General features: G+C 37.7%; 2 protein-coding genes across 2 annotated transcripts; both read right to left on the reverse strand.

The window, feature by feature from the left end:
* Window positions 1-4051: 4051 nt before the first annotated feature.
* On the reverse strand, window positions 4052-4639 carry LOC121778930 (dehydration-responsive element-binding protein 2D-like). The gene has a single exon (XM_042176314.1). It carries the CDS (start codon window positions 4637-4639, stop codon window positions 4052-4054), a length of 588 nt encoding a protein of 195 aa, XP_042032248.1.
* A 2962-nt stretch (window positions 4640-7601) lies between these two features.
* LOC121779831 (serpin-ZX-like) lies at window positions 7602-9923 on the reverse strand. The gene is made up of 2 exons (XM_042177273.1): window positions 9475-9923; window positions 7602-8618 (listed from the first exon to the last, which is right to left on the reverse strand). Exons 1-2 carry the CDS (start codon window positions 9862-9864, stop codon window positions 7839-7841), a joined length of 1170 nt encoding a protein of 389 aa, XP_042033207.1. The 5' UTR covers window positions 9865-9923; the 3' UTR covers window positions 7602-7838.
* Between the last annotated feature and the right edge of the window lie 4257 nt (window positions 9924-14180).

The following is a 14180-nucleotide window of genomic DNA, read 5'->3' on the forward strand; positions in this document are numbered from 1 at the left end:
CCATTTTTTCAAGTGGTGTGAGCCAATCAACGAGAGAGAGAGCTGAACTCTTATAGAATAAACCAGAATGTTATTAACAAGGATACCCTGTTTTGTGAACCTAATCCATCATCATTTGGTTTTTATAATTTCTGAATTTTCTTGTGAAAGCTCTGAAAAAATATGATGTTTGCTTTTATGATACTTGAAAGGACGGAATTTTGCACCCGTGTCGTAGGCGTGTGTCCCTTCCTATTCAACAAGATTTATACGTTCCCACTTCCCAAAATACTATTAATTAGTATGTGGTAAGTCGGATGTCAATCCCACGAGGAACGGTCGTATCCGTTATGTATTTCAACACTTAAGAGTTTGGCGATGCCGCCACGCTTTAATTTAGGAGGGAAAGAAAATTAAACTAGAAATTAAACCATACTTACGTACATGGTGGGAACTAAGTAGAAAATAAAGTAAAAGTAAGCAAACAATGAACTTGAGACAAAGCGAATAAACTGATACGTAAACTGGGCAAGTAAGTAAACTGGGCAACTTAGCAGCAAAATCAGAACAGTGGCGAGAAAAATGACAACACTTTGTAGAATAGCACTTTCGGGAATAAAAGGAACAAGGGGAAAGGAACCAGTTTTTGACATGAAAATTACTAAGTAAAAAAAAAGCAAAAAGTACTAAGTAAAGGCTGCTAAATAAATTCTAAGTGTTCACACCTAAATGAAAGCTAGAGAAGTTATTTTTACTAGGAAAGAGACATTTAAAAGGTAAAACCTAAAGACTACTTAACTAGCTACTTTGGAGACTTCCTAGGGTGGCTAAGCTGACATGAAAAGCATGAGAGAGAGAGTTTAAAGCTGATTTTGGAGACTCCATGTCAAAGAGTGAAAAGACATTGTACTAGTTGCTTGCTATTGGCTATTATCCAATGGTCAAAAGTAGTAGACAACTAAACTAAACAAAGGATAAAAGGATTATCAATTTGAAATCAGATTTTTGGGTCCTTAAATACACTAAGGCACGAAAACATGAGTAAAGAAAGGACTAAATGGCTGCTACACACTTAACTATGCTAGAGAAACACAAGATCAACAATTAAACTACCTAAACATGCATTGAAAACACCCAACTAAAAGCTGAAACATAAAGACTCATTGAAGAAGATAAAGAAAGCTTAAAATGGTGGAAGAATACTCAAAAACCGAGCTCACCAAACTCATGCCAAATCATACGAAATTGACACCCGGCGAGGTGCCGAAAACACACAATACATGGCTGATTTTTTTGAGACTTTTCAAACTCCTTCTCCACGTTTTTTTTAAACATAAACTAAATAAGAAAGAGCTTGAGAAACTGATTTAAAAGCTTGGAAAGAAATTTTAACTAAACAAGAACATAACCAACACTAGAACTAAACAACAAGCTAAAACCGGAAATTAAACAAGAGCTAAACTTTAAAGCACATTAAATACTCAAACACTTAGAGAAATTACTACTTGAAATGAACTTTTATAGCAAGAACAACAACAATAACTAAGAGTGAGATTGATGCAAAAGAACTCCAAAACTTAAGAACAAACAACTAGAGAAAATAAACACTACAACCAAATTACTACTACTTCAACCCATGGTGAACAAAGATCTTGGCAGCCTTGAGTTTGAAATCTCCCTTCTTAAGGAAAAGAGAAAAGGTTTTCTAGATAGAGAGTAAACTAAACTAACTAAACTAAAGTAAGTGATAAAGTTGTTGGTGTCCTTGGAAAGTTAAGTATTTTTAATACATATATCCAATAAAAGATATTTCCCCTTCTTTTTAACTCCTCAAGGTCTGATATGGGCGTGTTTAGCAAGTGAGAGTTGTCCTTGATAAATGTGTGGAAGTGGCTTTAACTATTTTCCCGTCGGGTTCAAACTGGCCAGTCCAACAGCTTGGGCAGTTTGGGTCTTTTTTGCCTTCTTTCTTCACTTTCTTCCATTCCTTGTCATTTTTCCCTCTTTCTTGCATGTTTTCCTCTTCGTGCCTTCATTAAGCAGCTTCCGAACTTAATGATCCATTCCCTGCCAAAATAGCATCTTCTCATGCAAATATTCAACTAATAAGTGCGAAAAGTGATCAAATCCGAGTGATGAAAACTAGCCTATCAATACTCATACAAGCTTATAGGCTGGATTTGGTGCTCTCGGGTGAGGAGGTGTATGCTCTAGTTCCAGTTAAAAAACTGATAATGATCTAAGAGACAACATAAAAATCATCCACATTTAACATACACTTCATTTCATCAGAACATACACAACCACTTAAATCAACATACACTTCATTTCCCTTGCGATACTGTCCATATTCAACATACATTAACCAAAATGAGAACCACCAAAATCAACCACCAGTTTATAAAGTGAAACCACCAAAACTTACAACAAGTAGGCAATAAACCACCACAATGGGCAATGCCTAAACCAAAATCAACCAAATAAGCCAAAATCTAAGAAAGTCAGGTGGTAACACAAGAGTTTTGAGAAGGTAGCACAATTGTTTAGTAGACGTGTAATTGTTATCACAAGGATGGCTGAGGCAACGGTGATAGGAGTCATACACGAACCAACTCATGGCGAACTACGTTGGAGTCGCCGGCGAGAACCTGGATTGAATCGCCGGCGAAATCTTGGGTTCCAAGTGTTCAAAGTGAGAGATTGGGGAGATGAACCCCAATCGTCGATTGGAATTTTATGGGCGTCGATTGGAAGAACCCTAAACGATTTTGAAGAAAGAAATAGGAATTACAGTTTGTCTTTTTTTTATGTTTTAATTGAAGAAAGAAGCCAATTTGTAGGCGTCGACTGGAATTACTTCTATTTTGCTTTTATGTTTTAATTTCATGTTTTAATTTTGATTTTTGTTAAATTATTTTATATTTTAAAATTTTTAGTTAATTTCATGTTTTAATTTTGATTTTTGTTAAATTATTTTATATTTTAAATTTTTTAGTTTTAGGGTAATTAGATATTAGACAATTTTGATTTTTGTTAAATTATTTTATATTTTAAATTTTTTAGTTTTAGGGTAATTAGATATTAGACATTAATAAAACATAATTATACCTCTTAATCCGGTCAAAATCGATTTAAATTTCGTTGACTGTTACATTTTAACGGTTCCGTCCATTTCGGACTAAATGTGATCCGATTTTAAATGTGAGGGACCGAATAATTCAAAAGATAATGTTTTGAACCAAAATAAAAAAATCGTAATATGTCAAGGACCAAATTGGGACTTTAGTCTACTTTATTAAAGAAGAATTTCTTATTCATATAGCATCTTATATGCTCAGTAGCATTAGTTTTCTGAGTTTGATATGTTGTTATAGCATCTTGTATGCTCAATAGCATTAGTTTTCTGAGTTTGATTTGTTGTTTGGTTGTTTTCTAAGTTTGATTTGTTGTTTGGTTGTAAAAGTTTGTTTCCGCGAACAGAAGCCTTGTTTTTGCATTTGATGTATAAAAATAAAGCTTGTTCGACATTATTAGATATTTAGATCACGAAAGTCTTGTTTTTGCATTTGATGTATAAAAATAAAGCTTGTTCGACATTATTAGATATTTAGATCACGAAGACATTCTTTTGTTTACCAATTTTGTATTATAAAACTGGTCATGTTATTTTTTAACTAAAGAAGCTGAGTACTATTAATTAAATAATTTTGAAAATGATGACTTAGAATGTAGGATCAAATATATCACAAGGTTCTGGACCACCTTATATCAATATAAATTCAGAAACAGTAAATGGTGTGTATTCTAATATCATAACAATTGTATATAAATATCCAGCTGAAGAAGGCGAAATGGGCGGATGTCGCGCCACATCACACACCACACTATAGAGCAAGCAATATTCTTCCTGGCTGGCAGCGGCGCATCGACGACCCCGTCCCACCGCTGTATATATATATATCTATATCTATATCTATATCTATATATAGACAAATCTATATTCACATTAAATTAAACATTACTAACACTCACTGATATGTATGTGCGTCATCACAGTTGTATTCTCACTCGTTCAAATCGAATTAGGAAACCACGGAAATGGCACGCCGTTTCCGTCCAAATTGGCGGCGAACCCTTCCTCCTCCACTATCCTGAACGCCGTCCCCTTCGCCGCCTCCGCCCACAGATACGAGTCATCCACCTCCGGCAAGCTCACTTCCAGATCCTTCAGTATCCCACACCTACTCACATACTCTCCACCGCCGCAGCCGCTGCCACATCCGTCCATGCTCTGCCGCTCGGCTTCCACCGCAGCAGCAGACTGCTGCTGTGGCGGAAGCTGGGGCTTATTATCCTCGTATAAGTGGGGCAAGTTGAGCTTGGCGTCGGGGCCGTAGAGCTTCCTGGCCGCGGCGTCGTACGCCACGGCCGCGTCGTAGGAGGTGTCGAACGTGCCGAGCCAGACACGGGAGCCGCGGTTGGGCTCCCGTATCTCGGCCACCCACTTGCCCCAAGTGCGCTGCCGCACGCCCTTGTAAGTGCAGGCAGCGTTCTCGGGGCCACCCTTCCCGCGCATGCAGCCCTTCCTCGAGCTCGCCTGAGCGATCTTCCTCACCCGCTTCTCCTCGCCGGCGGCTGGCGCGCTCATGGACTTCAACATTTCCGATTCCAATAAACAGAGATTGAAGATGGTGTGTATGTATGCATATACTGATAGATTTGAAATTGAGAATGGGATCAATACAAATGCGGTTGGATTTATAATGGGCGAGTGGCGACACGTGTCTCCGGCTTGGGGGTGTCCATGGATACTTGGCAAGACAAACTGAGTTTACAAAGTGGATACAGTGTACACACGAGTTTAGGTGGCAGGATGTGAAGACAGAGAGCTATCTGCTTTAATTTCTGTTGAAATTGCACATGAAGAAGAGAAAATGGGGCAATGACCACATTTTCCACCATGTGCTTCGATAACGTCATTATTGTGACGGAATAGGGTAATTGAGTAATCGACACAAACAGAAACGTAAAGGCACATACTTACGTGGCTCACGCTGTGTTGGCTATGTCCACAGGCAGGAAAGGAGAACATATGGTATTATCGTTGCAGTTACAAAATTTTGTACTCTACTTCTATATAAATACGCACACACGACGGGCTAGGCCCAATATGACAATTAGAGTCCGTTAGGCTAGCGGCAAACCATATAGATTCAATGCACACTAAGTCATCGTGCCTGAATTTGGATAAGTTTATTATATGTGCTTCCACACATCTAAGCCAAAATATAAATCAGACTTTTACACGTGTAAATAAAAATAACATATCGACTTGAGTCTGTTATGATACAATGTAAAAATGACTTAGAAATTATCTTAGAATATATCAAAGTGACATAATAATGAGAGTTTTAAACAACATGAGTTGCTACTTAGTGGAGAGGGTTCCCAAGAATTGGCACCTTAATTTCAGTTAAATTAAGGTAGTAAAAGACATCTGTGTTACGTGTGCGGTTACGCTGTCTGTTGTGAGATGGGCTATGAACTTGAATATAATAGTCAAATGCATTGAATATTGCGTCACCCTAACATTAGGGATCGAGTTAATTTTGCAATGCCCCATGAGATATGTATGCAATAAATCACTGAAATATAAAGTCAAAAACAGCAGTGGTGCTGAAGTCAGCATTTTCCTCAAGTTTCACAGCTTAATTACTGTCTATGATACAACAATTTGTCACATGTCAAAAAATTATGTCTCAATTTAATTAACTATTCCATTGTGTCCCATATTTTTTTTAGTTTATCTACCAATAAATATTCTATTTTATTTTTACTATATTTAATAAGTGGATCATATATTCTGTCAATTCACTTCACTTATATTTTATTATAAAATTAATATAATATTATTCATATTTTACTTTGTCCACTATTTTTTTTATAAAATCAAATAATTTCTTAAAATTTGAACTGGTTAAAAGTGAAATATTTATTGACAGACTGAGGAAGTACTTAGCATATTAATGACATGTGCCCACGTCTATAGGATTAAGTTGTGAAATCCAATCTTATAATTCAAACATAATATATATTCAATCATATATAACCTTTCAAACCGACGGAACCCTTAAATGTCCGAGTCAGGGATTTATAGACTGGTATTTAACAACAGTTGGACTTCTTGAGGTCCTGCTTTATATACCAGGCTCCTATGTATCTTTCCACAATCTTGCTCAAAGAATGTTGAAATTACCATTCTCTCTAGCCCTTTGTTGCTATTTACTAATAAAAATGAGACTCACATCTCACTAACTTTTTTCATTCCCATTATTTTATATTTACTATTATTAAAAGTCACATTGTTGGATAGTTAATGATGAACAAATGAAGTATTAATTAATTATACTAATAACACGTTTGATTAATTATTAGATGTTGGAATCTAACACATGAGAATAGTTCATTTATAAGGTCCTTCAAATAATTCACAATTGTTTATGATTCAATATTAATTTTTGAAGTGGTCCAAGTTATATTAAATGCTTTCATTAAGGAGGGATGAGTTAAGAGCATCTCTAATGGCGGACGTCCGGTCGGACATCCGCGACGGGCGACCGGGACGTCCGTCATTGTGGCGTGGCAAGTCGGATACGGACGTCCCGTAAGGACGTCGGATGTCCTCGGACGTGCGGGCGACGGGCGGGCGGACATCCGCCATTGTGGCGTGGGTCGGACGTCCGGGTCGGACGTCCGGTATTTAATTTAATTTTTTTATGTAATTTTTTTCTTTTTTTTATGTAATTTTTTTAATGAAGCATTCGCAATTTTCCCGTATTCCGTGTCAAAATTATAATTTCGTTACGTTTATAAATAATTGTGATTTTTTTTTATTGCGGGAAGTCCTAGTGGGAAGGGCGATGGGAAGGACGGATTGTGAAGGGGATGTCCTAGTGACGTGGCAGTGGGATGGGAAGTCCTAGTGACGTGGCAGGAGGTGTTTTTGGGAAGTCCTAGTGGATGTCGGAATGGGACATCCGTGCATTGGAGATACTCGCATGGCTCATAATTCCTAGGAAACCTGATCTTAGGCCATTTAGTGAACAATAAACAGGAGTAAGAAAGCTGAGATAGCAGACTTGACTTAATTTTCTACCAAAATTTCTCCCTCTGGTGTGCTCCTACTAGTCGACTTTTTTTCTCTTCGTCTGGAAAGATAATTTTACCTTCTTCTTCTTGGTAAACTATTGTCCGTGCGATAGCTGTGAATCTATGAAAATTAGGCAAAGATCTAAGGTTGATTTTCTACACGTGGAGGTGAAGTACATGCCATCGTCGAATATTGAAGAGGTTCAATTCTGGTTCGATATTGGCATCGGTTTTCTGATAAATCTCTAGCATGCATGTTTAGGAATTTAATTGGTATCAATTTGCTCACCATCTTTTCTCTATCGGCTTTCTTCATTTCCCATCCAAGGCTAGTGAGACTGTTGCAACAGATCCTCCTGCTGAGGTATGTGTTTGTGCTGCTTTATTTTTGTTCAGTTCTTGTGAACAAATTGAAGTATATAATGGTGCTTCAGAGAGTAGAAAAACTAAGTGTGAATAAGCATAAGCAAAGATAAAGAGGAAAAGAAAATTGAGGGCGATGAAAACACCCTGCTACTTTATTCTCTCCATATAATACACAAAACAAACTCACCCCACCCAAGAAAAGGGTCAATCTTCCTCGGAGACAGAATGGGTAGTTTTCATATAATCTACTATTGTCACAAAAAGAAGCATTATTATATAATAACATCACTCTTAATATTACAACAAAGAAAGCTTTATACTTGACCCGATGTGGCCCTTTTACATCAACCAGCAAGTGGATTAAGTACCTGACCGATGAACAGCACCACTCCCGTCATATTTTCCCTTAATACGAACAGAAATGGGTGATCAGCCACAAAATCCAGTTTATCATCTACCATCAAAGCCCTGAGTCTAATAACAGCAGCAGTTGCTGCTGCAGCTTCCGTTCCTTCCTCATTCACCTCGATAAACGACTTGTGGAAAATGTTTGAAACATAGAGATTCTTGCCCGTACTAGAGTCTACCATCTCAGTGAGACCACTGCCAGTAAAAGGAAGCACCAACCCCAGCCCCTTGAGAACTTGAGAAGCCTCAAAATCAAAAGCTATTTTGAACTTTGGGATCAAGAAATCACCAACTTTAACTTGCTGATGTGGGAGGTGTTGTTCAGTGAATCCAGATTGTGAGCTGAACTTCTCTATCAAAGCTGGCAGACCATCTTTGGCTTCAGGGAGAAAGATGTACATTGAGAACTTACGCTTGTCTTCACCTTGTTTGTATGGCAACCCCAAAACTTTAAAGCCATCAAAAGCGCGAACAAATTGCTTCTTCTTGCTGGTCATGAAGGGTGCTTTAACTGAGCTTCCATTTAAGAGGAAAAAGTCATGATCTTTTGTTTCAGATGCATCGAACTTTTCATTCCAGCATCCTTTGAAATACACTGCATTTGCCAGGATAAGCCTGGTAGAGGCATCAACAGAACCAGTCGGAAGTACTTCCTTGATTAGGCCATTTGTTTCCTTGTCAGCCCATGCATTCACTTGTTTTGTTACTTCAACAGCCTTGAGAAATGATCAAGACAACCAAATGCAATAATCAGTTGAATAAAATTTTCAATATATTTAAAATCCATATCCAATGTAAAATTATTACCAGCTACGAAATGTATGTGATGGGACACATGTCAAAATTATTACGATCGCATCAAGTTTTTTTAGATACACCTACAAGAGTACAAAAAAGAAAATGTTGTACTACTTTTTTGCCACTCTACTCAATGCATTGTAAGCCTGTGTGCTTATTAGGACTAATAGTATAAATCAACTACAGAATTGATGACTTTAGAGTGAAGAAAGTATCTGTGTTCTCAGATATAGTAATCCTGATGTATATACCTAACAATAAAAACAAATGCTACTTTTAGTTTCTTAAAACATCTCATCTGCAATTGAACTTGTGTCTCTTACTTCTTAGCCACTCAGAAGCGCCAAAACAAATGGCAACCAAGATGCAGAGCAAAGTCACTCGCTAAATTCATCCAAAGCAAAGTTATACTTAGACATACAAACTATAAAATCATAGTTATCCTAAATTTTAATTTGACTAGTAACACTCTTTTAATCTCGCTGCTGCGGCTGTTGGTGATATAATTGAAGCACAAATTAATTTGGGGGAAATTATTGGATGAAATTATATGGAGTCCCCACAGAGATGGGGATTAGGGCTTTGGCGATAATTGTACGACCAAAATTCGACATTATGTTTAGCAAATTAGAGTTTCTTCCTCCAACGCTAAGTTTAATCCTTGTAAACGAACATTTAATCAACGAGAGGATCCAACGAAATAATCCAGAGTGTGCTATACTTCAGATTTCAATTTGATAGATTGACAAACAAAATTAGAAACAGATGAATTACCTGATTCTGAAAATCAACATGATCGGAAGCAGCCCTGTAGGAGTTGTCAACGATATCCTTGAAAGAGGATTTGAAGGTAAGGCTGAGATCGACCCAAACGCCGTTGGCGAATGACAGAAGGGGGCCACCGAGCGGGCTGCCGTCGGCTAACACCAAGGACACGAGCTGCGAGGAGAGCGAGTTGAGTTCCTCGGTAGACTTGGTTTTGAGGAAACTAAGGAGCTGGACCCGGGTCGGGCCGTCCGACCCGGCCGCGATAAGGCCCAAGACAACGTGGATCGACAGCGGAGAGAATACAAGGTTGGCGTCTTTGGCGTGGGCGGAGATGACGCGGTTCGCCAGTAAAATGGAGACGTCGGTTTGATTGAGGATGGATTGTTCAAGGTCCATTGCGTTATTGTGTTGCGCAGAGTGTGTGATTGTTGAAGACACAGTGTGAGTATGATTCATTGTACTCGAACTCGAATATGCCTTTCTTCTTAGTGGGAGTGTATATACAAATGTACACACGCGCAACCGCCACCGTTCACACGTGTCACGTTTGACTCGACGTGTTTACGCAATTTTTTTTTATTTTATATAAAAATGGATTATTTCTGAATACAAAAAAAATCATCACACTTGGAATTTAAGAAAATGAAACTTAAGCTTCATTTTTCTATGAAAAAAGAAATTTTTAACCAGGTTTAAGACTGAAAATTAATACCAATATTTTAGTCTGGGCGAGAATGAATATAACAATATACAAAAATTAATACCAATATTTAAGAATGAATATTTAATATCAATGTGAACGTCAAGTTTACCTTTTTCATAAATAAAAAAATGGAAAATTTTAACAGGGGAATATAACTTTTCGACGCAGTCGAATTTCCATTCTATACTTTTAAATCAACCAAAATGTCACTTAATAATAATTTGAGTCGTATTTAAAAGCTGTTGGGTATTTGTGGCTGGATCAACCAAGAGCCCAACTAATAAGCCCATATAAATCGAAGCCCAAATGATCGGCCCAAGTCAGCTCAAATCAGTTTTGAGCGAGCTGAACAACTGTTTGAACGGCTTCTTAGCTGATTTCTTTCCCTTTTCCCCTTTTTGTATAAGAAGAGAGGCGAGGGAGTTAGGGTAGTTAGAGAGTTACACTTTGCAATTCATGTGAGCGAGCTAAGTGAGTATTTCATAGTCGAGCGGAGTTCTTCAATTAAGAAGTGAGCTTGAGATATTGCAATTGATGTATTGATTTCTTGATTGTGTTCGGAATAAACATCTCACTTTGTCCGTGGATGTAGATCCGTTTGTGGATCGAACCACGTAATTCTTGCGTCGTTTGTTTGTTGATTGATAACAAGAATTGGATCATAAAAAACCGTAAAGAAATAAAATTAACACTAAATTGCATATTCATTACTCCCAAATAATTCAATCACTATTTATTTCTATATCTTTCATATTTTATAAATTTTACACTTCATCCGTCCCTTTGTAACCGAGTCGTATTCCCTTTTGAGTAATCACAGCTGGGTTATTTCTTCTTTTTTTGGCATAAAACAATACTATGTTTCTCATCTCTTACTTTAATCTCTTTATCTTTTTATTATTTACTTTATTCTCTCTTTTTATTTAAGTCACTTAAAACATTTTTTCTTAAATCCCGTGATGAAAAGAAACGCATTTACTAAAGAGGGACGGAGAGAGTATAATTTGATGTTATCACAATTATTTTATTTTATTTTTGTTTATAAGGGAATGAGAGAGTATTACATAATGACGTTTAAACCTGAAATGAGACACTAAAAAGGAGAATTCATGAAGCATAAAAATATGAAGGGAACACGGTTAGAAAATACTCATTCAAGAAGCATAAAAATATGAATGGAACACAATTACGAAAGTATTCAATGTTGGAATTTTTGGGCTTCCACGTGACTAATTTAATGTGTATGGCTATCTTTCAGTTGCCCAATTAAAGTGATCCAATAAAAATTAAATTTGGGCTTAAAAGTGTATTTATTTGTTATGGAAATAAGTATAGATACCATATAAGATATTCTATTTTATGAGGGACCGAATAGAAAATAAAGGGGTTTATATTTAATATAAATATAAGCTCTCTCTATTCTCTCGGCAGACTATTGCGAAGAATGTCTCTGACCGTTTGGAAGATCCATAGCCGCTGCAAAACAATTCCACCGTTTAATTCGTTATGGATAAAGGTACGCTTCCGCTCTACAGTTTATGCTCCTTCTCCGTCGTTCTTGATTAATCATCATAGAGAGCTTTATGTAATTATTCACTCAATTAATTCAACAACTGGTATCAGAGTCACTCTATTGATGATTCTACGAGAATTGGGAAGAGAATTAAGGTTTTGGTTTTATGAATAAAGCCATGCTGTTAAATTTATTAGTGTCGGCTGCGTGTATTTTATACCTAGGTTTATGAATTGAAGATTTGATTTCTTATTTTGGATGCACTCCGTTTTATGATAATGAATTGTGAATCATGTTGAATCTGTTGGCGTATATTAGAATTCGTTGATAAGTGTTAAAACAGGTTTTGGGAATATTGTTTTCACTCTTTCTCGTTGATTTGAGTACACAAGTTGCTCAATAATACAACTTAAGATAAGTTCATTACCCTAATCAAATTTTCTATACAAGGCAAGAATCAATTACTAATTTCCCATTAATTGTAATTGCAGGAAATCGACCTCTTGATTCTCGACAATCTTTTCTTCCAACGCTCCCCCTCAAGTTAAGTGATGGGATCACTAATACTTAACCTGTCCAATACACCCTGAAAAGAGTGCGAACTTACCGCCTTTGTCAAGATATCCGCCAGTTGATCCTCCGACTTAACATAAGGCAATACCACCACCTTTGCATCAATTGTGTCCTTTATGAAGTGTCGATCTACCTCCACATGTTTGGTTCGGTCATGTTGAATTGGATTTTCCGAGATACTGATGGCAGCTTTATTATCACACAATAACCGGCATAGTTGGGTTGATTTGAGGTCAAGTTCGGTCATGAGCCTTCTAAGCCATAATATTTCTGTCAACCCACTCTTAATGCCTCGAAATTCTGCTTCGGCACTCGATAAGGCTACCACCTTTTGCTTCTTACTTCTCCATGTCACTAAGTTACCCCCAACAAAGGTAAAGTACCCCGCAGTTGACTTTCTGTCATTTGGATTTCCTGCCCAATCTGCATCCGTATAACCGTGTATTTCTAGATGTCCATGTTTCTTGAACAGTACCCCATGGCCCGGTGTACCCTTCAAGTACCGTACTGGTCAGGATAGAGATCAGGGATGCGTAGGTGTCGTTCAAGCAAGGATATATCCTACTGGTCAGGATAGAGATCCTAACTAAGCCTAGACCCTGGTTTCAAAGATTCCTCAACCCACTCCTACTGATCAGTATAGTGGTGATAAGGGTCGAATCCCACAGAGATGGTGCATTTAAACTACCGCGGTGATATTTGGAAAGGTTGGTTAGCTACCACGCTTGGGTTGAGTCTCTACCTAGGCAAGAACTTAAAGGTGGTGTTTTACTGGTCAGACGGTATGAAAGACATCTGGAATGTAACTGTGTACGTGAAATGGGGAGACATTTTTGTAACAGAAAATATTTAGAAGGTATGGGTTTCTATTTTGGGCTAAACGGAATATTCAGAGGGTAGTGGAAGTTTGGTGACTAGGCTGACAGGGCTTAACTAAAAGTGAAGGACAAAAGCAAAAAGCATCTAAAAAGTAAGTGGTCCCCTCCAATTGAAATAGACACCATCTTCTTCAACAAACACATCCAAAATTCAGATAACAATTCCAGATTCAACACGGAAAACACAGACTATCAACTCGCGAACACAGATCCAAAACTACGAAATCAAATCTGAAATCAAACACTGGAACTGGACTTCTGCATACTGGTCAACATGGAAGAACGATTCGGAAATTAAAACTAAGCTTTGCATGCAACGATCCACTTCCCAATCAAACAGTACCAACTTATACTAACCTAGAGAAACTTGCTACGTAAAACAGAAAATGAGAGATTCAGCACTTAAAACACCAAGAAACTTTAGATCTAAGCTAACTAGGCAAGGAAGAAAAAGAAAACAACACAATAAACGAAACGGAAATCAACTTCGTAGCATAAACACGTTCGGATCATCAACAAGTACTTCAAAAGCAGAAAATATCCAAAAGCAACAAAGATCCAACGTAAGGAAAGCAAGGAAAATTAAACTGCGAAGGCAAATAAAAGTGTTTTTGCCACTCTGGGCGATGGAATCTCTAAGCTACGGTCTTGCTGGCTGGAACGGACGATGACTGGAACTCTGGGAACATCTGGGCGTCAGGTGATCATGGCTGCGGCGAGGCAAGAAGCGGGACACGGCTGAAAGACTGGTATTACCGAGAGAACTCTCTACCTAAAGATGGTGGTGAATGAGTGAATGTGGATTTTTTTTCTCTCATTCTTGGCTTCCTTTTATAGGGAGGCTTACCCTTGATTTTAGGGTAAATCCTCATTGCAAGTTGACTTCTTTGCCATTAATTGTGGGTAATCCGTCCCAGCTATCCGTCTTCTCCATCTCAAGCCGTTTCAGCACGAATACTGATCAGTATGAGATCATGCTGGCGCCCTTTTTCACCTGAACATTCCGAAACTTCCCTACTGGCTAGAACACTTAACATGCACACTT

This window comes from Salvia splendens, chromosome 19, assembly GCF_004379255.2.
Source record: "Salvia splendens isolate huo1 chromosome 19, SspV2, whole genome shotgun sequence".
Classification (NCBI taxonomy): Eukaryota; Viridiplantae; Streptophyta; class Magnoliopsida; order Lamiales; family Lamiaceae; genus Salvia; species Salvia splendens.

What these genes read in the sequence shown, in the direction of transcription:
- LOC121779831 (XM_042177273.1), bottom strand. Translation starts at nt 9,864, where the DNA reads ATGGACCTTGAACAATCCATCCTCAATCAAACCGACGTCTCCATTTTA. An exon ending in ATGTTGATTTTCAGAATCAG is followed by an intron (nt 8,619 to 9,474) that starts GTAATTCATCTG and finishes TCATTTCTCAAG; the next exon opens with GCTGTTGAAGTAACAAAACA.
- LOC121778930 (XM_042176314.1), bottom strand. Translation starts at nt 4,639, where the DNA reads ATGTTGAAGTCCATGAGCGCGCCAGCCGCCGGCGAGGAGAAGCGGGTG.